General features: G+C 38.9%; 1 protein-coding gene across 1 annotated transcript in view; it reads left to right on the forward strand.

The window, feature by feature from the left end:
* Positions 1–1,112: 1,112 nt before the first annotated feature.
* LOC148430361 (neurobeachin-like protein 1) overlaps positions 1,113–23,996 on the forward strand; it is a gene marked incomplete at both ends in the record, with an annotated part of 40,644 nt that continues 17,760 nt past the window's right edge. Inside the window, 4 exons of the mRNA XM_088466612.1 lie at positions 1,113–1,278; positions 3,187–3,320; positions 5,071–5,230; positions 6,302–6,404. Coding sequence (XP_088322738.1) covers positions 1,113–1,278; positions 3,187–3,320; positions 5,071–5,230; positions 6,302–6,404 — 563 coding nt within the window. The remainder of the gene's footprint in view (positions 1,279–3,186; positions 3,321–5,070; positions 5,231–6,301; positions 6,405–23,996) is intronic.

Here is a 23,996-nt window from a genome sequence, read left to right on the forward strand (position 1 = left end):
GGCGCGATTGCATAGCACCTCTTGGGCGCGATTCCATAGCACCTCTTGGGCGCGATTCCATAGCACCTCTTGGGCGCGATTCCATAGCACCTCTTGGGCGCGATTCCATAGCACCTCTTGGGCGCGATTCCATAGCACCTCTTGGGCGCGATTACATAGCGCCTCCTGTCTCCAGTATATGAAATCTCAGTTTCTGCACACGTTACACGGCTCCTAACTGTCTTGATTTAGGCATGACGCTCCCGTGTGTAATAGACTATACCAACAGCTGACACTTATGTCCTGACGGCCAGAAATGTTGGTATTATGATAGTAATAAATATTAAACTCTGCAGTTTGGTTCAATCATAAAAAACATATATACACAGTGTCAGAAAAAACATATATACACACACAGTGTCATAAAAAACATATATACATTACACACACAGTGTCATAAAAAACATATATACACACACAGTGTCATAAAAAACATATATATACACACACACTGTCATAAAAAACATATATATACACACACACTGTCATAAAAAACATATATACACACACAGTGTCATAAAAAACATATATACACACACAGTGTCAGAAAAAATATATATATACACACACACTGTCATAAAAAACATATATATACACACAGTGTCAGAAAAAATATATATATACACACACACTGTCATAAAAAACATATATATACACAGTGTCATAAAAAACATATATATACACACACTGTCATAAAAAACATATATATACACACACAGTGTCTTAAAAAACATATATATACACACACAGTGTCTTAAAAAACATATATATACACACAGTGTCATAAAAAACATATATATACACACACAGTGTCATAAAAAATATATATATACACACACAGGGTCATAAAAAACATATATATACACACAGGGTCATAAAAAACACACACACAGTGATACACACACCACACTAATCATTTATTATAAGACGCATAGTGGCAGCATGAGGTGTTTATGCTGTGATTGTCATTGCACTGACTTGGCTGTAGGAGACGGCTATGTGGTTAGTGAATATGAAGAGTAGATATCTGTCCTTTCATTCTGTTCTTACCTTTACCTGTGTTTCTCTTTCAGGACATGATCAACTGCATAGGGGGAATAAATACATTATTTCCAGTCCTGGAGCAGATCAGCTGCATGGACGATGCCTGTCAGAAGCCGGAGTCTCTTAGTCTTCCTCCCGACCTGATAACACCTACAGAGGGCGACTTTGTAGTTTTGTCTTCCACAAGGGCTTCAGGTATAACGTAAATGAGGACATTGCGCAGCCTTCCCAGTTACCCACAGAGCGAAACGCGTGACTAGAGGTATCGCAGACCACACGGCTCTGGTTTTAATGAGTGAGATCCAGTGATGGTCATTCCTGGCTAGGACTAATGGGTCCATTCCAGCCGGCTGTGACCGAATTGCCAGTCACTCATAGAGACTGCTGCATCTCTCACTGCGTAGGACGTTCTAGCAGTGGGGTTTGGATGCTTTGTACATTGTGACCTAATTATGTAAAATGCTTGTGAAGAAATCTATACCGATTGGATCCTGTGACTGCACAGTCTCTATTGGGAAACATGTAATGGAAGCAGGTGAAGGTATAGGTATAAACATGGGGCAGATAATGAATTACTCCATATATTACATCTGTGCATTACACAGTATGAAAATACCAAACACACACAACTCTCCGAATTATAAGGATGGCAGCCGTCCCCTAAGTCACCTGTACCCAGACACACAGTGCAGGCACCTTCTAATGCAGTCACCTGTACCCAGACACACAGTGCAGGCACCTTCTAGTGCAGTCACCTGTACCCAGACACACAGTGCAGACACCTTCTAATGCAGTCACCTGTACCCAGACACACAGTGCAGGCACCTTCTAGTGCAGTCACCTGTACCCAGACACACAGTGCAGGCACCTTCTAGTGCAGTCACCTGTACCCAGACACACAGTGCAGGCACCTTCTAGTGCAGTCACCTGTACCCAGACACACAGTGCAGGCACCTTCTAGTGCAGTCACCTGTACCCAGACACACAGTGCAGACACCTTCTAATGCAGTCACCTGTACCCAGACACACAGTGCAGGCACCTTCTAGTGCAGTCACCTGTACCCAGACACACAGTGCAGGCACCTTCTAGTGCAGTCACCTGTACCCAGACACACAGTGCAGACACCTTCTAATGCAGTCACCTGTACCCAGACACACAGTGCAGGCACCTTCTAGTGCAGTCACCTGTACCCAGACACACAGTGCAGGCACCTTCTAGTGCAGTCACCTGTACCCAGACACACAGTGCAGGCACCTTCTAGTGCAGTCACCTGTACCCAGACACACAGTGCAGGCACCTTCTAATGCAGCCACCTGTACCCAGACACACAGTGCAGGCACCTTCTAATGCAGTCACCTGTACCCAGACACACAGTGCAGGCACCTTCTAATGCAGTCACCTGTACCCAGACACACAGTGCAGACACCTTCTAATGCAGTCACCTGTACCCAGACACACAGTGCAGGCACCTTCTAGTGCAGTCACCTGTACCCAGACACACAGTGCAGGCACCTTCTAGTGCAGTCACCTGTACCCAGACACACAGTGCAGGCACCTTCTAATGCAGTCACCTGTACCCAGACACACAGTGCAGGCACTGTGTGTCTTTTATTCCCCCGGACGTCATCGGGGAATAAAAGGCTGTTATAATAAATGTGCACCTAAATAATTACATAGCTACAGTATTGCGCACGTGTTGGCGGACCAACATTCATCACCTATGACGAGGAGTGAATCGTTGCAGGAGTAGGATGCGTTTCAGGACTGATCTATGGGGAGTACAGAGGGAAGATTTAGCTGTGATAGGACTGCAGAGGAGGTCTACGTCCTTCATACAACATCCTGTGATAATAATAATGAGCTATAAATGCAATGTAGTGTATATATAGGAATTGTGTGAGTGCAGGTTTGCTGGAAGCCTCATACAGATGATAATGATAAAGGTCATTTGTGCATATAACGGTCACGTTTGGGTGGGTGTTTCCGTCACTGACGGGTTCCAGTCACCAGGGCCCTGCGCCCCATTTACCTGAGCAGATGTATTATGTCTGTGTTACTTATTACATAGTTATTTAGGTCATCCTGTGTCTCTTATGTTGCAGAGGCTCGTCTGGAAAAAAACATTGTAGCTACTTTTGTTTTGCTGGTGAAACACTTTATTCAGCGACATCCAATCAACCAGGAGAACTTCATACACGCACACGGAGCCGCCACATTAGGCGCGCTGCTGCAGAAGGTACAGTACTGAATCGCGGCCCATTGCTCTGGTTTATGTTCCCATTTTCCTATAATACAAGTTGCATTATATGAAAGTCACATTTAAGGTCACAATCTAAATAGCAGTAAATTTTACTTAATTGGATATATTCAGCGTTATCAGGCTGCCCAAGGACTGCCATGAACAGATCTGAGGTCAGCACCATCTTGTCACTTTTATTTGCGCACAGATCTTATTGGATCTTTGTAATCGGATCGCTTCTTTGCCGTTGGCCCTTCCTCTGTGCGTGACCAAATTGCTCACATAGCAGGAAATAATAGGGATGGACATCGGAAGCCGATGGTTATTAATCAATGTTTCCGATTCGATGGAAGTACTTTTTCCATCGACTAGCGGGAATTCAATAGCAGCTTTCCGATGCCCATGCGATGGCTGGCTGTGGGCGGAGCATAGCAGAGCAGCGGGTCAGCAGCAGGAAAATAGATGCTTTGCGCCCAGCATCTATTCACAGTGGGGGAGCATGGGGGCAGCTCCGCACTTCAGAGGGTGCTGGGCACGCCCCCACAGTAACATAAATTGCGGTGCCATGAGGCCCCACCCCCATTTCCAGAGGCTCCGCCTCCTTTTATCTTAAGTGCGTATGCACGAAGCTATGATGGCTTCTGCGCACAGTTATACTGTGGAATGGTTGTGATGCGGTGGCTAGTTGCCATCGCATCGCTGGATTTGATTTCGGAAGCCTGGCAACCGTTCGATGTCTGGCTTCTGATGTCCATCCCTAGAAGAGATTACATTGATCCAATCTGATTGTGTGAGGGCAGCATAAGTTTGTCACTTTTCTAATATATAGCTTTAGTTTTATCTTCTATGCCTAGAGAGAGCGCGCAGGCTGTGTACAAATGTCCTGAGCTGGAGAGACGCAGGGTGCGCGGTGTAATGCTCGCTCCAGTGTTACACAGACCGCACCTAGGACGTTCTCGGGACTCTTACTGGTCTCTCTCCTGGGCTCATATTATTATACTTACATCATACAAAAGGCTTTATGTGATAATGTATTTATTTAGGGCCGTGTAGGGCAGAGGACTATAGTGACGTAGTTACACAATGTGCAGTATGTATTCGCATGTATATGCCCCCGTGGTACACTGCTGGTGCTGCCTTTATTATAAGTCACACTGAGGGTCCATAGGGTAAAGACCTAGAACTTAGCGAGAACCAGAAATGGCGTTTGCGGCATCCAGTGTGCACGTAGTGTTTACATACCGTTATACTAATGGTGCATACACACGGTCGGATTTGTTGTCAGATATGAACGATAACGATTTTAAAAATCTTTCAACCATTCATATCTGAAAGAAAATCTGACGTGTGCAACGATGAAGTATGCGCGTTCCCGCCTGTCAGATAACGATATCTGACACCTGATGTGTTTGCTGTCAGATTTTCACGATTTCATTAATTTTAATACTGTCTGAAATCGTTCACCTGACGGATCTGACCGTGTGTATTGACCATAACAGTGTTTGATAGAACATAGTACAAGCCGGGGCGCTAAGGGCAGCGTTTCCAGGGTCTCTGAACCATCGTTGGTGGTAATTTCGGTTCCTCAGCCAATGTGTACATACTCCAGTTCCCTGGTGGCTTTGTGGATTGTGGACCGCATCGCGTCTGCCCCGGGATACAGTGTATACATTAGAGAGTGTTTGAAGCTGCGTCTTGTATACGGGATGGATGCTATATATTATTGTTACGCTGTCCTGCTTCCCAGGTACCAGAGCACCTCATGGATGTGAATGTACTGATGGGCGTCCAGCTGCTGATGGAGCAGGTTTCTGTGGAGAAGAATTCTGCGCTGCTGCAGCAGATGTACCAGCATCTCCTCTTCAATTTCCGCATCTGGAATCGCGGCGACTTTCCCTTCCGAATCGGTAAGCGTTTCTATGAGTACACGGTGTGAATAAGGGTAACTGTGAAGGTGACACTACTTTGTATATAAAGTATATGCACAAAATTTCAAACACTGGGGAATATGTGATGGTATTGGATCTGGTTATTACAGGTAAAAGTGTAAATTATTGGTAGCGGATGACGCTGAGTTCTGTGATGTTTTAATCCAAGAGCATCAGAACCTCCAAAACCCCGTCCGAGTCCGTGCTGTCCGTGTATAACGCTCTCACGGGAGATACTATACGTGTACCTGTGTATGGTGTCCGTGCTGTCCGTGTATAACGCTCTCACGGGAGATACTATACGTGTACCTGTGTATGGTGTCCGTGCTGTCCGTGTATAACGCTCTCACGGGAGATACTATACGTGTACCTGTGTATGGTGTCCGTGCTGTCCGTGTATAACGCTCTCACGGGAGATACTATACGTGTACCTGTGTATGGTGTCCGTGCTGTCAGTGTATAACGCTCCCACGGGAGACCCTATACGTGTACCTGTGTATGGTGTCCGTGTATAACGCTCTCACGGGAGATACTATACGTGTACCTGTGTATGGTGTCCGTGCTGTCCGTGTATAACGCTCTCACGGGAGATACTATACGTGTACCTGTGTATGGTGTCCGTGCTGTCAGTGTATAACGCTCCCACGGGAGATCCTATACGTGTACCTGTGTATGGTGTCCGTGCTGTCAGTGTATAACGCTCCCACGGGAGATCCTATACGTGTACCTGTGTATGGTGTCCGTGTATAACGCTCTCACGGGAGATACTATACGTGTACCTGTGTATGGTGTCTGTGCTGTCAGTGTATAACGCTCCCACGGGAGATCCTATACGTGTACCTGTGTATGGTGTCCATGCTGTCAGTGTATAACGCTCCCACGGGAGATCCTATACGTGTACCTGTGTTGTGGATGCTGAATTCTGTGTCACTGCGGCACTTAGACCAGTGAATGTTGTCTGTCTGGACCCTGCACTGGTGTCATTGTGGGCTGAGTGCACTTCGGACTCTGTATATGAGCTTACGATCTCTTGCCTTCCTCTTGTTGCAGGACACATACAGTACTTGTCAACCATTATCAAAGACAGCCGAAAACTCTTCCGCAAAAAGTACGGTGTACAGTTTCTCTTGGACACAATCAGAATATGTTATAGGTAAGGACTATAGCTAAAAGGCCAGGGAGGATGGGTGGCAAAAGCAGAAAGTGATTGGAAAATATTTTTTTAAATGTTAGTAAATTCCATTTGCAAAAACAAAAACTAAAGCACACCATGGGCCAAATGTAATCGGGTGAGAGCTTAGAAAATGTCAGTTTTCTCACACATTTTAAACTCGGCCAAAATAATGGAGTCTGAGAGCAAAGTAACCGAAGAAAATCGCCCAATGTAATAGTCTGAGAACAAAGTAACAGAACAAACTCGCCCAATGTAATAGTCTGAGAACAAAGTAACAGAACAAACTCGCCCAATGTAATAGGCTGAGAACAAAGTAATAGAAGAAACTCATCCCAATGTAATAGTCTGAGAACAAAGTAACAGAACAAACTCGCCCAATGTAATAGGCTGAGAAAAAAGCAACAGAACAAACTCGTCCCAATGTAATAGTCTGAGAACAAAGTAACAGAACAAACTCATCCCAATGTAATAGTCTGAGAACAAAGTAACAGAACAAACTCATCCCAATGTAATAGTCTGAGAACAAAGTAACTGAACAAACTCATCCCAATGTAATAGTCTGAGAACAAAGTAATAGAAGAAACTCATCCCAATGTAATAGTCTGAGAACAATGTAACAGAACAAACTCGCCCAATGTAATAGTCTGAGAACAATGTAACAGAACAAACTCGCCCAATGTAATAGTCTGAGAACAAAGTAACAGAACAAACTCATCCCAATGGAATAGTCTGAGAACAAAGTAACAGAACAAACTCATCCCAATGTAATAGTCTGAGAACAAAGTAACAGAACAAACTCATCCCAATGTAATAGTCTGAGAACAAAGTAACTGAACAAACTCATCCCAATGTAATAGTCTGAGAACAAAGTAACTGAACAAACTCATCCCAATGTAATAGTCTGAGAACAAAGTAACTGAACAAACTCGCCCAATGTAATAGTCTGAGAACAATGTAACAGAACAAACTCATCCCAATGTAATAGTCTGAGAACAAAGTAACTGAACAAACTCATCCCAATGTAATAGGCTGAGAACAAAGTAATAGAAGAAACTCGCCCAATGTAATAGTCTGAGAACAAAGTAACAGAACAAACTCATCCCAATGTAATAGTCTGAGAACAAAGTAACTGAACAAACTCGCCCAATGTAATAGTCTGAGAACAATGTAACAGAACAAACTCATCCTAATGTAATAGTCTGAGAACAAAGTAACTGAACAAACTCATCCCAATGTAATAGGCTGAGAACAAAGTAATAGAAGAAACTCATCCCAATGTAATAGTCTGAGAACAAAGTAACAGAACAAACTCGCCCAATGTAATAGTCTGAGAACAAAGTAACAGAACAAACTCATCCCAATGTAATAGTCTGAGAACAAAGTAACAGAACAAACTCATCCCAATGTAATAGTCTGAGAACAAAGTAACTGAACAAACTCATCCCAATGTAATAGTCTGAGAACAAAGTAACAGAACAAACTCATCCCAATGTAATAGTCTGAGAACAAAGTAACAGAACAAACTCGCCCAATGTAATAGTCTGAGAACAAAGTAACAGAACAGACTCGCCCAATGTAATAGGCTGAGAACAAAGTAATAGAAGAAACTCATCCCAATGTAATAGTCTGAGAACAAAGTAATAGAAGAAACTCGCCCAATGTAATAGTCTGAGAACAAAGTAACTGAACAAACTCATCCCAATGTAATAGTCTGAGAACAAAGTAACAGAACAAACTCATCCCAATGTAATAGTCTGAGAACAAAGTAACAGAACAAACTCATCCCAATGTAATAGTCTGAGAACAAAGTAACTGAACAAACTCATCCCAATGTAATAGTCTGAGAACAAAGTAACAGAACAAACTCGCCCAATGTAATAGTCTGAGAACAAAGTAACAACAAACTCATCCCAATGTAATAGTCTGAGAACAAAGCAACAGAACAAACTCATCCCAATGTAATAGTCTGAGAACAAAGTAACAGAACAAACTCGCCCAATGTAATAGGCTGAGAAAAAAGCAACAGAACAAACTCGCCCAATGTAATAGTCTGAGAACAAAGTAACTGAACAAACTCATCCCAATGTAATAGTCTGAGAACAAAGTAACAGAACAAACTCATCCCAATGTAATAGTCTGAGAACAAAGTAACAGAACAAACTCGCCCAATGTAATAGGCTGAGAAAAAAGCAACAGAACAAACTCATCCCAATGTAATAGTCTGAGAACAAAGTAATAGAAGAAACTCATCCCAATGTAATAGTCTGAGAACAAAGTAACAGAACAAACTCATCCCAATGTAATAGTCTGAGAACAAAGTAACAGAACAAACTCATCCCAATGTAATAGTCTGAGAACAAAGTAACTGAACAAACTCATCCCAATGTAATAGTCTGAGAACAAAGTAACAGAACAAACTCGCCCAATGTAATAGGCTGAGAAAAAAGCAACAGAACAAACTCGTCCCAATGTAATAGTCTGAGAACAAAGTAACAGAACAAACTCATCCCAATGTAATAGTCTGAGAACAAAGTAACAGAACAAACTCATCCCAATGTAATAGTCTGAGAACAAAGCAACAGAACAAACTCATCCCAATGTAATAGTCTGAGAACAAAGCAACAGAACAAACTCATCCCAATGTAATAGTCTGAGAACAAAGCAACAGAACAAACTCATCCCAATGTAATAGTCTGAGAACAAAGTAACAGAACAAACTCATCCCAATGTAATAGTCTGAGAACAAAGTAACAGAACAAACTCATCCCAATGTAATAGGCTGAGAAAAAAGCAACAGAACAAACTCATCCCAATGTAATAGGCTGAGAACAAAGTAACAGAACAAACTCATCCCAATGTAATAGTCTGAGAACAAAGTAATAGAGCAAACTCATCCCAATGTAATAGTCTGAGAACAAAGTAACTGAACAAACTCGCCCAATGTAATAGTCTGAGAACAATGTAACAGAACAAACTCGCCCAATGTAATAGTCTGAGAACAAAGTAACTGAACAAACTCATCCCAATGTAATAGGCTGAGAACAAAGTAATAGAAGAAACTCGCCCAATGTAATAGTCTGAGAACAAAGTAACAGAACAAACTCGCCCAATGTAATAGTCTGAGAACAAAGTAACAGAACAAACTCATCCCAATGTAATAGTCTGAGAACAAAGTAACTGAACAAACTCATCCCAATGTAATAGTCTGAGAACAAAGTAATAGAAGAAACTCGCCCAATGTAATAGTCTGAGAACAAAGTAACTGAACAAACTCATCCCAATGTAATAGGCTGAGAACAAAGTAATAGAAGAAACTCGCCCAATGTAATAGTCTGAGAACAAAGTAACAGAACAAACTCATCCCAATGTAATAGTCTGAGAACAAAGTAACAGAACAAACTCATCCCAATGTAATAGGCTGAGAACAAAGTAACAGAACAAACTCTTCCCAATGTAATAGTCTGAGAACAAAGTAACAGAACAAACTCGCCCAATGTAATAGGCTGAGAAAAAAGCAACAGAACAAACTCATCCCAATGTAATAGTCTGAGAACAAAGTAACTGAACAAACTCGCCCAATGTAATAGTCTGAGAACAAAGTAACTGAACAAACTCATCCCAATGTAATAGTCTGAGAACAAAGTAACAGAACAAACTCGCCCAATGTAATAGTCTGAGAACAAAGTAATAGAAGAAACTCATCCCAATGTAATAGTCTGAGAACAATGTAACAGAACAAACTCGCCCAATGTAATAGTCTGAGAACAAAGTAACAGAACAAACTCATCCCAATGTAATAGTCTGAGAACAAAGTAACAGAACAAACTCATCCCAATGTAATAGTCTGAGAACAAAGTAACAGAACAAACTCATCCCAATGTAATAGTCTGAGAACAAAGCAACAGAACAAACTCATCCCAATGTAATAGTCTGAGAACAAAGTAACTAAACAAACTCTTCCAATGTAATAGTCTGAGAACAAAGTAACAGAACAAACTCATCCCAATGTAATAGTCTGAGAACAAAGTAACAGAACAAACTCGCCCAATGTAATAGTCTGAGAACAAAGTAACAGAACAAACTCATCCCAATGTAATAGTCTGAGAACAAAGTAACAGAACAAACTCATCCCAATGTAATAGTCTGAGAACAAAGTAATAGAAGAAACTCGCCCAATGTAATAGTCTGAGAACAAAGTAATAGAAGAAACTCGCCCAATGTAATAGAGTCTGAGAACAAAGTCACAGAAGAAACTCATCCCAATGTAATAGTCTGAGAACAAAGTAACAGAGCAAACTTGCCCAATGTAATAGTCAGATCAAAGTAACAGAACAAACTCATCCCAATGTAATAGTCTGAGAACAAAGTAACAGAAGAAACTCGCCCAATGTAATAGTCTGAGAACAAAGTAACAGAAGAAACTCGCCCAATGTAATAGTCTGAGAACAAAGTAACAGAACAAACTCATCCCAATGTAATAGTCTGAGAACAAAGTAACAGAACAAACTCATCCCAATGTAATAGTCTGAGAACAAAGTAACAGAACAAACTCATCCCAATGTAATAGTCTGAGAACAAAGTAACAGAACAAACTCATCCCAATGTAATAGTCTGAGAACAAAGTAACAGAAGAAACTCGCACCAATGTAATAGTCTGAGAACAAAGTAACAGAAGAAACTCGCCCAATGTAATAGTCTGAGAACAAAGTAACAGAACAAACTCGCCCAATGTAATAGTCTGAGAACAAAGTAACAGAACAAACTCGCCCAATGTAATAGGCTGAGAACAAAGTAATAGAAGAAACTCATCCCAATGTAATAGTCTGAGAACAAAGTAACAGAAGAAACTCATCCCAATGTACTAGTCTGAGAACAAAGTAACAGAACAAACTCATCCCAATGTAATAGTCTGAGAACAAAGTAACAGAACAAACTCATCCCAATGTAATAGTCTGAGAACAAAGTAACTGAACAAACTCATCCCAATGTAATAGTCTGAGAACAATGTAACAGAACAAACTCGCCCAATGTAATAGTCTGAGAACAAAGTAACAGAACAAACTCATCCCAATGTAATAGTCTGAGAACAAAGTAACAGAACAAACTCATCCCAATGTAATAGTCTGAGAACAAAGTAACAGAAGAAACTCATCCCAATGTAATAGTCTGAGAACAAAGTAACAGAACAAACTCATCCCAATGTAATAGTCTGAGAACAAAGTAACAGAACAAACTCGCCCAATGTAATAGTCTGAGAACAAAGTAACAGAACAAACTCGCCCAATGTAATAGGCTGAGAACAAAGTAATAGAAGAAACTCATCCCAATGTAATAGTCTGAGAACAAAGTAATAGAAGAAACTCGCCCAATGTAATAGTCTGAGAACAAAGTAACTGAACAAACTCATCCCAATGTAATAGTCTGAGAACAAAGTAACAGAACAAACTCATCCCAATGTAATAGTCTGAGAACAAAGTAACAGAACAAACTCATCCCAATGTAATAGTCTGAGAACAAAGTAACTGAACAAACTCATCCCAATGTAATAGTCTGAGAACAAAGTAACAGAACAAACTCGCCCAATGTAATAGTCTGAGAACAAAGTAACAACAAACTCATCCCAATGTAATAGTCTGAGAACAAAGCAACAGAACAAACTCATCCCAATGTAATAGTCTGAGAACAAAGTAACAGAACAAACTCGCCCAATGTAATAGGCTGAGAAAAAAGCAACAGAACAAACTCGCCCAATGTAATAGTCTGAGAACAAAGTAACTGAACAAACTCATCCCAATGTAATAGTCTGAGAACAAAGTAACAGAACAAACTCATCCCAATGTAATAGTCTGAGAACAAAGTAACAGAACAAACTCGCCCAATGTAATAGGCTGAGAAAAAAGCAACAGAACAAACTCATCCCAATGTAATAGTCTGAGAACAAAGTAATAGAAGAAACTCATCCCAATGTAATAGTCTGAGAACAAAGTAACAGAACAAACTCATCCCAATGTAATAGTCTGAGAACAAAGTAACAGAACAAACTCATCCCAATGTAATAGTCTGAGAACAAAGTAACTGAACAAACTCATCCCAATGTAATAGTCTGAGAACAAAGTAATAGAAGAAACTCGCCCAATGTAATAGTCTGAGAACAAAGTAACAGAACAAACTCGCCCAATGTAATAGTCTGAGAACAAAGTAACAGAACAAACTCATCCCAATGTAATAGTCTGAGAACAAAGTAACTGAACAAACTCATCCCAATGTAATAGTCTGAGAACAAAGTAATAGAAGAAACTCGCCCAATGTAATAGTCTGAGAACAAAGTAACTGAACAAACTCATCCCAATGTAATAGGCTGAGAACAAAGTAATAGAAGAAACTCGCCCAATGTAATAGTCTGAGAACAAAGTAACAGAACAAACTCATCCCAATGTAATAGTCTGAGAACAAAGTAACAGAACAAACTCATCCCAATGTAATAGGCTGAGAACAAAGTAACAGAACAAACTCTTCCCAATGTAATAGTCTGAGAACAAAGTAACAGAACAAACTCGCCCAATGTAATAGGCTGAGAAAAAAGCAACAGAACAAACTCATCCCAATGTAATAGTCTGAGAACAAAGTAACTGAACAAACTCGCCCAATGTAATAGTCTGAGAACAAAGTAACTGAACAAACTCATCCCAATGTAATAGTCTGAGAACAAAGTAACAGAACAAACTCGCCCAATGTAATAGTCTGAGAACAAAGTAATAGAAGAAACTCATCCCAATGTAATAGTCTGAGAACAAAGTAACAGAAGAAACTCATCCCAATGTAATAGTCTGAGAACAAAGTAACAGAGCAAACTTGCCCAATGTAATAGTCAGATCAAAGTAACAGAACAAACTCATCCCAATGTAATAGTCTGAGAACAAAGTAACAGAAGAAACTCGCCCAATGTAATAGTCTGAGAACAAAGTAACAGAACAAACTCATCCCAATGTAATAGTCTGAGAACAAAGTAACAGAACAAACTCATCCCAATGTAATAGTCTGAGAACAAAGTAACAGAACAAACTCATCCCAATGTAATAGTCTGAGAACAAAGTAACAGAACAAACTCATCCCAATGTAATAGGCTGAGAACAAAGTAACAGAACAAACTCATCCCAATGTAATAGTCTGAGAACAAAGTAATAGAGCAAACTCATCCCAATGTAATAGTCTGAGAACAAAGTAACAGAACAAACTCATCCCAATGTAATAGTCTGAGAACAAAGTAATAGAGCAAACTCGCCCAATGTAATAGTCTGAGAACAAAGTAACAGAACAAACTCATCCCAATGTAATAGTCTGAGAACAATGTAACAGAACAAACTCGCCCAATGTAATAGTCTGAGAACAATGTAACAGAACAAACTCGCCCAATGTAATAGTCTGAGAACAAAGTAACAGAAGAAACTCATCCCAATGTAATAGTCTGAGAACAATGTAACAGAACAAACTCGCCCAATGTAATAGTCTGAGAACAAAGTAACAGAACAAACTCATCCCAATGTAATAGTCTGAGAACAAAGTAACAGAACAAACTCATCCCAATGTAATAGTCTGAGAACAAAGTAACAGAAGAAACTCATCCCAATGTAATAGTCTGAGAACAATGTAACAGAACAAACTCGCCCAATGTAATAGTCTGAGAACAAAGTAACAGAACAAACTCATCCCAATGTAATAGTCTGAGAACAAAGTAACAGAACAAACTCATCCCAATGTAATAGTCTGAGAACAAAGCAACAGAACAAACTCATCCCAATGTAATAGTCTGAGAACAAAGTAACTAAACAAACTCTTCCAATGTAATAGTCTGAGAACAAAGTAACAGAACAAACTCATCCCAATGTAATAGTCTGAGAACAAAGTAACAGAACAAACTCGCCCAATGTAATAGTCTGAGAACAAAGTAACAGAACAAACTCATCCCAATGTAATAGTCTGAGAACAAAGTAACAGAACAAACTCATCCCAATGTAATAGTCTGAGAACAAAGTAATAGAAGAAACTCGCCCAATGTAATAGTCTGAGAACAAAGTAATAGAAGAAACTCGCCCAATGTAATAGAGTCTGAGAACAAAGTCACAGAAGAAACTCATCCCAATGTAATAGTCTGAGAACAAAGTAACAGAGCAAACTTGCCCAATGTAATAGTCAGATCAAAGTAACAGAACAAACTCATCCCAATGTAATAGTCTGAGAACAAAGTAACAGAAGAAACTCGCCCAATGTAATAGTCTGAGAACAAAGTAACAGAAGAAACTCGCCCAATGTAATAGTCTGAGAACAAAGTAACAGAACAAACTCATCCCAATGTAATAGTCTGAGAACAAAGTAACAGAACAAACTCATCCCAATGTAATAGTCTGAGAACAAAGTAACAGAACAAACTCATCCCAATGTAATAGTCTGAGAACAAAGTAACAGAAGAAACTCGCACCAATGTAATAGTCTGAGAACAAAGTAACAGAAGAAACTCGCCCAATGTAATAGTCTGAGAACAAAGTAACAGAACAAACTCGCCCAATGTAATAGTCTGAGAACAAAGTAACAGAACAAACTCGCCCAATGTAATAGGCTGAGAACAAAGTAATAGAAGAAACTCATCCCAATGTAATAGTCTGAGAACAAAGTAACAGAAGAAACTCATCCCAATGTACTAGTCTGAGAACAAAGTAACAGAACAAACTCATCCCAATGTAATAGTCTGAGAACAAAGTAACAGAACAAACTCATCCCAATGTAATAGTCTGAGAACAAAGTAACTGAACAAACTCATCCCAATGTAATAGTCTGAGAACAAAGTAACAGAACAAACTCGCCCAATGTAATAGGCTGAGAAAAAAGCAACAGAACAAACTCGTCCCAATGTAATAGTCTGAGAACAAAGTAACAGAACAAACTCATCCCAATGTAATAGTCTGAGAACAAAGCAACAGAACAAACTCATCCCAATGTAATAGTCTGAGAACAAAGTAACAGAACAAACTCATCCCAATGTAATAGTCTGAGAACAAAGTAACTGAACAAACTCGCCCAATGTAATAGGCTGAGAAAAAAGCAACAGAACAAACTCATCCCAATGTAATAGTCTGAGAACAAAGTAACAGAACAAACTCATCCCAATGTAATAGTCTGAGAACAAAGTAACAGAACAAACTCATCCCAATGTAATAGTCTGAGAACAAAGTAACTGAACAAACTCGCCCAATGTAATAGGCTGAGAACAAAGTAACAGAACAAACTCATCCCAATGTAATAGTCTGAGAACAAAGTAATAGAGCAAACTCGCCCAATGTAATAGTCTGAGAACAAAGTAACAGAACAAACTCATCCCAATGTAATAGTCTGAGAACAATGTAACAGAACAAACTCGCCCAATGTAATAGTCTGAGAACAATGTAACAGAACAAACTCGCCCAATGTAATAGTCTGAGAACAAAGTAACAGAAGAAACTCATCCCAATGTAATAGTCTGAGAACAATGTAACAGAACAAACTCGCCCAATGTAATAGTCTGAGAACAAAGTAACAGAACAAACTCATCCCAATGTAATAGTCTGAGAACAAAGTAACAGAACAAACTCATCCCAATGTAATAGTCTGAGAACAAAGTAACAGAAGAAACTCATCCCAATGTAATAGTCTGAGAACAATGTAACAGAACAAACTCATCCCAATGTAATAGTCTGAGAACAAAGTAACAGAACAAACTCGTCCCAATGTAATAGTCTGAGAACAAAGCAACAGAACAAACTCATCCCAATGTAATAGTCTGAGAACAAAGTAACTAAACAAACTCTTCCAATGTAATAGTCTGAGAACAAAGTAACAGAACAAACTCATCCCAATGTAATAGTCTGAGAACAAAGTAACAGAACAAACTCGCCCAATGTAATAGTCTGAGAACAAAGTAACAGAACAAACTCATCCCAATGTAATAGTCTGAGAACAAAGTAAAAGAACAAACTTGTCCAATGTAATAGTCTGAGAACAAAGTAACAGAACAAACTCATCCCAGTGTAATAGTCTGAGAACAAAGTAATAGAAGAAACTCGCCCAATGTAATAGTCTGAGAACAAAGTAATAGAAGAAACTCGCCCAATGTAATAGAGTCTGAGAACAAAGTAACAGAAGAAACTCATCCCAATGTAATAGTCTGAGAACAAAGTAACAGAGCAAACTTGCCCAATGTAATAGTCAGATCAAAGTAACAGAACAAACTCATCCCAATGTAATAGTCTGAGAACAAAGTAACAGAAGAAACTCGCCCAATGTAATAGTCTGAGAACAAAGTAACAGAAGAAACTCGCCCAATGTAATAGTCTGAGAACAAAGTAACAGAACAAACTCATCCCAATGTAATAGTCTGAGAACAAAGTAACAGAACAAACTCATCCCAATGTAATAGTCTGAGAACAAAGTAACAGAACAAACTCATCCCAATGTAATAGTCTGAGAACAAAGTAACAGAACAAACTCATCCCAATGTAATAGTCTGAGAACAAAGTAACAGAAGAAACTCGCCCCAATGTAATAGTCTGAGAACAAAGTAACAGAAGAAACTCGCCCAATGTAATAGTCTGAGAACAAAGTAACAGAACAAACTCATCCCAATGTAATAGTCTGAGAACAAAGTAACTGAACAAACTCATCCCAATGTAATAGTCTGAGAACAAAGTAACAGAACAAACTCGCCCAATGTAATAGTCTGAGAACAAAGTAACAGAACAAACTCATCCCAATGTAATAGTCTGAGAAGAAAGCAACAGAACAAACTCATCCCAATGTAATAGTCTGAGAACAAAGTAACTGAACAAACTCGCCCAATGTAATAGGCTGAGAAAAAAGCAACAGAACAAACTCGTCCCAATGTAATAGGCTGAGAACAAAGTAACAGAACAAACTCGCCCAATGTAATAGTCTGAGAACAGAGTAACAGAACAAACTCGCCCAATGTAATAGTCTGAGAACAAAGTAACAGAAGAAACTCGCCCAATGTAATAGTCTGAGAACAAAGTAACAGAACAAACTCATCCCAATGTAATAGTCTGAGAACAAAGTAACAGAACAAACTCATCCCAATGTAATAGTCTGAGAACAAAGTAACAGAACAAACTCATCCCAATGTAATAGTCTGAGAACAAAGTAACAGAACAAACTCATCCCAATGTAATAGTCTGAGAACAAAGTAACAGAAGAAACTCGCCCCAATGTAATAGTCTGAGAACAAAGTAACAGAAGAAACTCGCCCAATGTAATAGTCTGAGAACAAAGTAACAGAACAAACTCATCCCAATGTAATAGTCTGAGAACAAAGTAACTGAACAAACTCATCCCAATGTAATAGTCTGAGAACAAAGTAACAGAACAAACTCGCCCAATGTAATAGTCTGAGAACAAAGTAACAGAACAAACTCATCCCAATGTAATAGTCTGAGAACAAAGCAACAGAACAAACTCATCCCAATGGAATAGTCTGAGAACAAAGTAACTGAACAAACTCGCCCAATGTAATAGGCTGAGAAAAAAGCAACAGAACAACCTCGTCCCAATGTAATAGGCTGAGAACAAAGTAACAGAACAAACTCATCCCAATGTAATAGTCTGAGAACAAAGTAACAGAACAAACTCGCCCAATGTAATAGTCTGAGAACAAAGTAATAGAGCAAACTCATCCCAATGTAATAGTCTGAGAACAAAGTAATAGAACAAACTCATCCCAATGTAATAGTCTGAGAACAAAGTAACTGAACAAACTCATCCCAATGTAATAGTCTGAGAACAAAGTAACTGAACAAACTCATCCCAATGTAATAGTCTGAGAACAAAGTAACTGAACAAACTCGCCCAATGTAATAGTCTGAGAACAATGTAACAGAACAAACTCATCCCAATGTAATAGTCTGAGAACAAAGTAACTGAACAAACTCATCCCAATGTAATAGGCTGAGAACAAAGTAATAGAAGAAACTCGCCCAATGTAATAGTCTGAGAACAAAGTAACAGAACAAACTCATCCCAATGTAATAGTCTGAGAACAAAGTAACTGAACAAACTCGCCCAATGTAATAGTCTGAGAACAATGTAACAGAACAAACTCATCCCAATGTAATAGTCTGAGAACAAAGTAACTGAACAAACTCATCCCAATGTAATAGGCTGAGAACAAAGTAATAGAAGAAACTCATCCCAATGTAATAGTCTGAGAACAAAGTAACAGAACAAACTCATCCCAATGTAATAGTCTGAGAACAAAGTAACTGAACAAACTCGCCCAATGTAATAGTCTGAGAACAAAGTAACAGAACAAACTCGCCCAGTGTAATAGGCTGAGAACAAAGTAACAGAACAAACTCATCCCAATGTAATAGGCTGAGAACAAAGTAACAGAACAAACTCATCCCAATGTAATAGGCTGAGAACAAAGTAACAGAACAAACTCGCCCAATGTAATAGTCTGAGAACAAAGCAACAGAACAAACTCATCCCAATGTAATAGTCTGAGAACAAAGTAACAGAACAAACTCATCCCAATGTAATAGTCTGAGAACAAAGTAACAGAACAAACTCATCCAGATGTAATAGTCTGAGAACAAAGTAACAGAAGAAACTCGCCCAATGTAATAGTCTGAGAACAAAGTAACTGAACAAACTCGCCCAATGTAATAGTCTGAGAACAATGTAACAGAACAAACTCATCCCAATGTAATAGTCTGAGAACAAAGTAACTGAACAAACTCATCCCAATGTAATAGGCTGAGAACAAAGTAATAGAAGAAACTCGCCCAATGTAATAGTCTGAGAACAAAGTAACAGAACAAACTCATCCCAATGTAATAGTCTGAGAACAAAGTAACTGAACAAACTCGCCCAATGTAATAGTCTGAGAACAATGTAACAGAACAAACTCATCCCAATGTAATAGTCTGAGAACAAAGTAACTGAACAAACTCATCCCAATGTAATAGGCTGAGAACAAAGTAATAGAAGAAACTCATCCCAATGTAATAGTCTGAGAACAAAGTAACAGAACAAACTCATCCCAATGTAATAGTCTGAGAACAAAGTAACTGAACAAACTCGCCCAATGTAATAGTCTGAGAACAAAGTAACAGAACAAACTCGCCCAGTGTAATAGGCTGAGAACAAAGTAACAGAACAAACTCGCCCAGTGTAATAGGCTGAGAACAAAGTAACAGAACAAACTCATCCCAATGTAATAGGCTGAGAACAAAGTAACAGAACAACTCATCCCAATGTAATAGGCTGAGAACAAAGTAACAGAACAAACTCGCCCAATGTAATAGTCTGAGAACAAAGCAACAGAACAAACTCATCCCAATGTAATAGTCTGAGAACAAAGTAACAGAACAAACTCATCCCAATGTAATAGTCTGAGAACAAAGTAACAGAACAAACTCATCCAGATGTAATAGTCTGAGAACAAAGTAACAGAACAAACTCATCCCAATGTAATAGTCTGAGAACAAAGTAACTGAACAAACTCATCCCAATGTAATAGTCTGAGAACAAAGTAACTGAACAAACTCGCCCAATGTAATAGTCTGAGAACAATGTAACAGAACAAACTCGCCCAATGTAATAGTCTGAGAACAAAGTAACTGAACAAACTCATCCCAATGTAATAGGCTGAGAACAAAGTAATAGAAGAAACTCGCCCAATGTAATAGTCTGAGAACAAAGTAACAGAACAAACTCGCCCAATGTAATAGTCTGAGAACAAAGTAATAGAAGAAACTCGCCCAATGTAATAGTCTGAGAACAAAGTAACTGAACAAACTCATCCCAATGTAATAGGCTGAGAACAAAGTAATAGAAGAAACTCGCCCAATGTAATAGTCTGAGAACAAAGTAACAGAACAAACTCATCCCAATGTAATAGTCTGAGAACAAAGTAACAGAACAAACTCATCCCAATGTAATAGGCTGAGAACAAAGTAACAGAACAAACTCTTCCCAATGTAATAGTCTGAGAACAAAGTAACAGAACAAACTCGCCCAATGTAATAGGCTGAGAAAAAAGCAACAGAACAAACTCATCCCAATGTAATAGTCTGAGAACAAAGTAACTGAACAAACTCTTCCAATGTAATAGTCTGAGAACAAAGTAACAGAACAAACTCATCCCAATGTAATAGTCTGAGAACAAAGTAACAGAACAAACTCGCCCAATGTAATAGTCTGAGAACAAAGTAACAGAACAAACTCATCCCAATGTAATAGTCTGAGAACAAAGTAACAGAACAAACTCATCCCAATGTAATAGTCTGAGAACAAAGTAACAGAACAAACTCATCCCAATGTAATAGTCTGAGAACAAAGTAACAGAAGAAACTCGCCCCAATGTAATAGTCTGAGAACAAAGTAACAGAACAAACTCGCCCAATGTAATAGTCTGAGAACAAAGCAACAGAACAAACTCATCCCAATGTAATAGTCTGAGAACAAAGTAACAGAACAAACTCATCCCAATGTAATAGTCTGAGAACAAAGTAACAGAACAAACTCATCCAGATGTAATAGTCTGAGAACAAAGTAACAGAAGAAACTCGCCCAATGTAATAGTCTGAGAACAAAGTAACTGAACAAACTCGCCCAATGTAATAGTCTGAGAACAATGTAACAGAACAAACTCATCCCAATGTAATAGTCTGAGAACAAAGTAACTGAACAAACTCATCCCAATGTAATAGGCTGAGAACAAAGTAATAGAAGAAACTCGCCCAATGTAATAGTCTGAGAACAAAGTAACAGAACAAACTCATCCCAATGTAATAGTCTGAGAACAAAGTAACTGAACAAACTCGCCCAATGTAATAGTCTGAGAACAATGTAACAGAACAAACTCATCCCAATGTAATAGTCTGAGAACAAAGTAACTGAACAAACTCATCCCAATGTAATAGGCTGAGAACAAAGTAATAGAAGAAACTCATCCCAATGTAATAGTCTGAGAACAAAGTAACAGAACAAACTCATCCCAATGTAATAGTCTGAGAACAAAGTAACTGAACAAACTCGCCCAATGTAATAGTCTGAGAACAAAGTAACAGAACAAACTCGCCCAGTGTAATAGGCTGAGAACAAAGTAACAGAACAAACTCATCCCAATGTAATAGGCTGAGAACAAAGTAACAGAACAAACTCATCCCAATGTAATAGGCTGAGAACAAAGTAACAGAACAAACTCGCCCAATGTAATAGTCTGAGAACAAAGCAACAGAACAAACTCATCCCAATGTAATAGTCTGAGAACAAAGTAACAGAACAAACTCATCCCAATGTAATAGTCTGAGAACAAAGTAACAGAACAAACTCATCCAGATGTAATAGTCTGAGAACAAAGTAACAGAACAAACTCATCCCAATGTAATAGTCTGAGAACAAAGTAACTGAACAAACTCATCCCAATGTAATAGTCTGAGAACAAAGTAACTGAACAAACTCGCCCAATGTAATAGTCTGAGAACAATGTAACAGAACAAACTCGCCCAATGTAATAGTCTGAGAACAAAGTAACTGAACAAACTCATCCCAATGTAATAGGCTGAGAACAAAGTAATAGAAGAAACTCGCCCAATGTAATAGTCTGAGAACAAAGTAACAGAACAAACTCGCCCAATGTAATAGTCTGAGAACAAAGTAATAGAAGAAACTCGCCCAATGTAATAGTCTGAGAACAAAGTAACTGAACAAACTCATCCCAATGTAATAGGCTGAGAACAAAGTAATAGAAGAAACTCGCCCAATGTAATAGTCTGAGAACAAAGTAACAGAACAAACTCATCCCAATGTAATAGTCTGAGAACAAAGTAACAGAACAAACTCATCCCAATGTAATAGGCTGAGAACAAAGTAACAGAACAAACTCTTCCCAATGTAATAGTCTGAGAACAAAGTAACAGAACAAACTCGCCCAATGTAATAGGCTGAGAAAAAAGCAACAGAACAAACTCATCCCAATGTAATAGTCTGAGAACAAAGTAACTGAACAAACTCTTCCAATGTAATAGTCTGAGAACAAAGTAACAGAACAAACTCATCCCAATGTAATAGTCTGAGAACAAAGTAACAGAACAAACTCGCCCAATGTAATAGTCTGAGAACAAAGTAACAGAACAAACTCATCCCAATGTAATAGTCTGAGAACAAAGTAACAGAACAAACTCATCCCAATGTAATAGTCTGAGAACAAAGTAACAGAACAAACTCATCCCAATGTAATAGTCTGAGAACAAAGTAACAGAAGAAACTCGCCCCAATGTAATAGTCTGAGAACAAAGTAACAGAACAAACTCGCCCAATGTAATAGTCTGAGAACAAAGCAACAGAACAAACTCATCCCAATGTAATAGTCTGAGAACAAAGTAACAGAACAAACTCATCCCAATGTAATAGTCTGAGAACAAAGTAACAGAACAAACTCATCCAGATGTAATAGTCTGAGAACAAAGTAACAGAAGAAACTCGCCCAATGTAATAGTCTGAGAACAAAGTAACTGAACAAACTCGCCCAATGTAATAGTCTGAGAACAATGTAACAGAACAAACTCATCCCAATGTAATAGTCTGAGAACAAAGTAACTGAACAAACTCATCCCAATGTAATAGGCTGAGAACAAAGTAATAGAAGAAACTCGCCCAATGTAATAGTCTGAGAACAAAGTAACAGAACAAACTCATCCCAATGTAATAGTCTGAGAACAAAGTAACTGAACAAACTCGCCCAATGTAATAGTCTGAGAACAATGTAACAGAACAAACTCATCCCAATGTAATAGTCTGAGAACAAAGTAACTGAACAAACTCATCCCAATGTAATAGGCTGAGAACAAAGTAATAGAAGAAACTCATCCCAATGTAATAGTCTGAGAACAAAGTAACAGAACAAACTCATCCCAATGTAATAGTCTGAGAACAAAGTAACTGAACAAACTCGCCCAATGTAATAGTCTGAGAACAAAGTAACAGAACAAACTCGCCCAGTGTAATAGGCTGAGAACAAAGTAACAGAACAAACTCATCCCAATGTAATAGGCTGAGAACAAAGTAACAGAACAAACTCATCCCAATGTAATAGGCTGAGAACAAAGTAACAGAACAAACTCGCCCAATGTAATAGTCTGAGAACAAAGCAACAGAACAAACTCATCCCAATGTAATAGTCTGAGAACAAAGTAACAGAACAAACTCATCCCAATGTAATAGTCTGAGAACAAAGTAACAGAACAAACTCATCCAGATGTAATAGTCTGAGAACAAAGTAACAGAACAAACTCATCCCAATGTAATAGTCTGAGAACAAAGTAACTGAACAAACTCATCCCAATGTAATAGTCTGAGAACAAAGTAACTGAACAAACTCGCCCAATGTAATAGTCTGAGAACAATGTAACAGAACAAACTCGCCCAATGTAATAGTCTGAGAACAAAGTAACTGAACAAACTCATCCCAATGTAATAGGCTGAGAACAAAGTAATAGAAGAAACTCGCCCAATGTAATAGTCTGA

This window comes from Taudactylus pleione, unplaced genomic scaffold (assembly GCF_031769625.1).
Source record: "Taudactylus pleione unplaced genomic scaffold, aTauple2 ptg003901l, whole genome shotgun sequence".
Taxonomy (NCBI): Eukaryota; Metazoa; Chordata; class Amphibia; order Anura; family Myobatrachidae; genus Taudactylus; species Taudactylus pleione.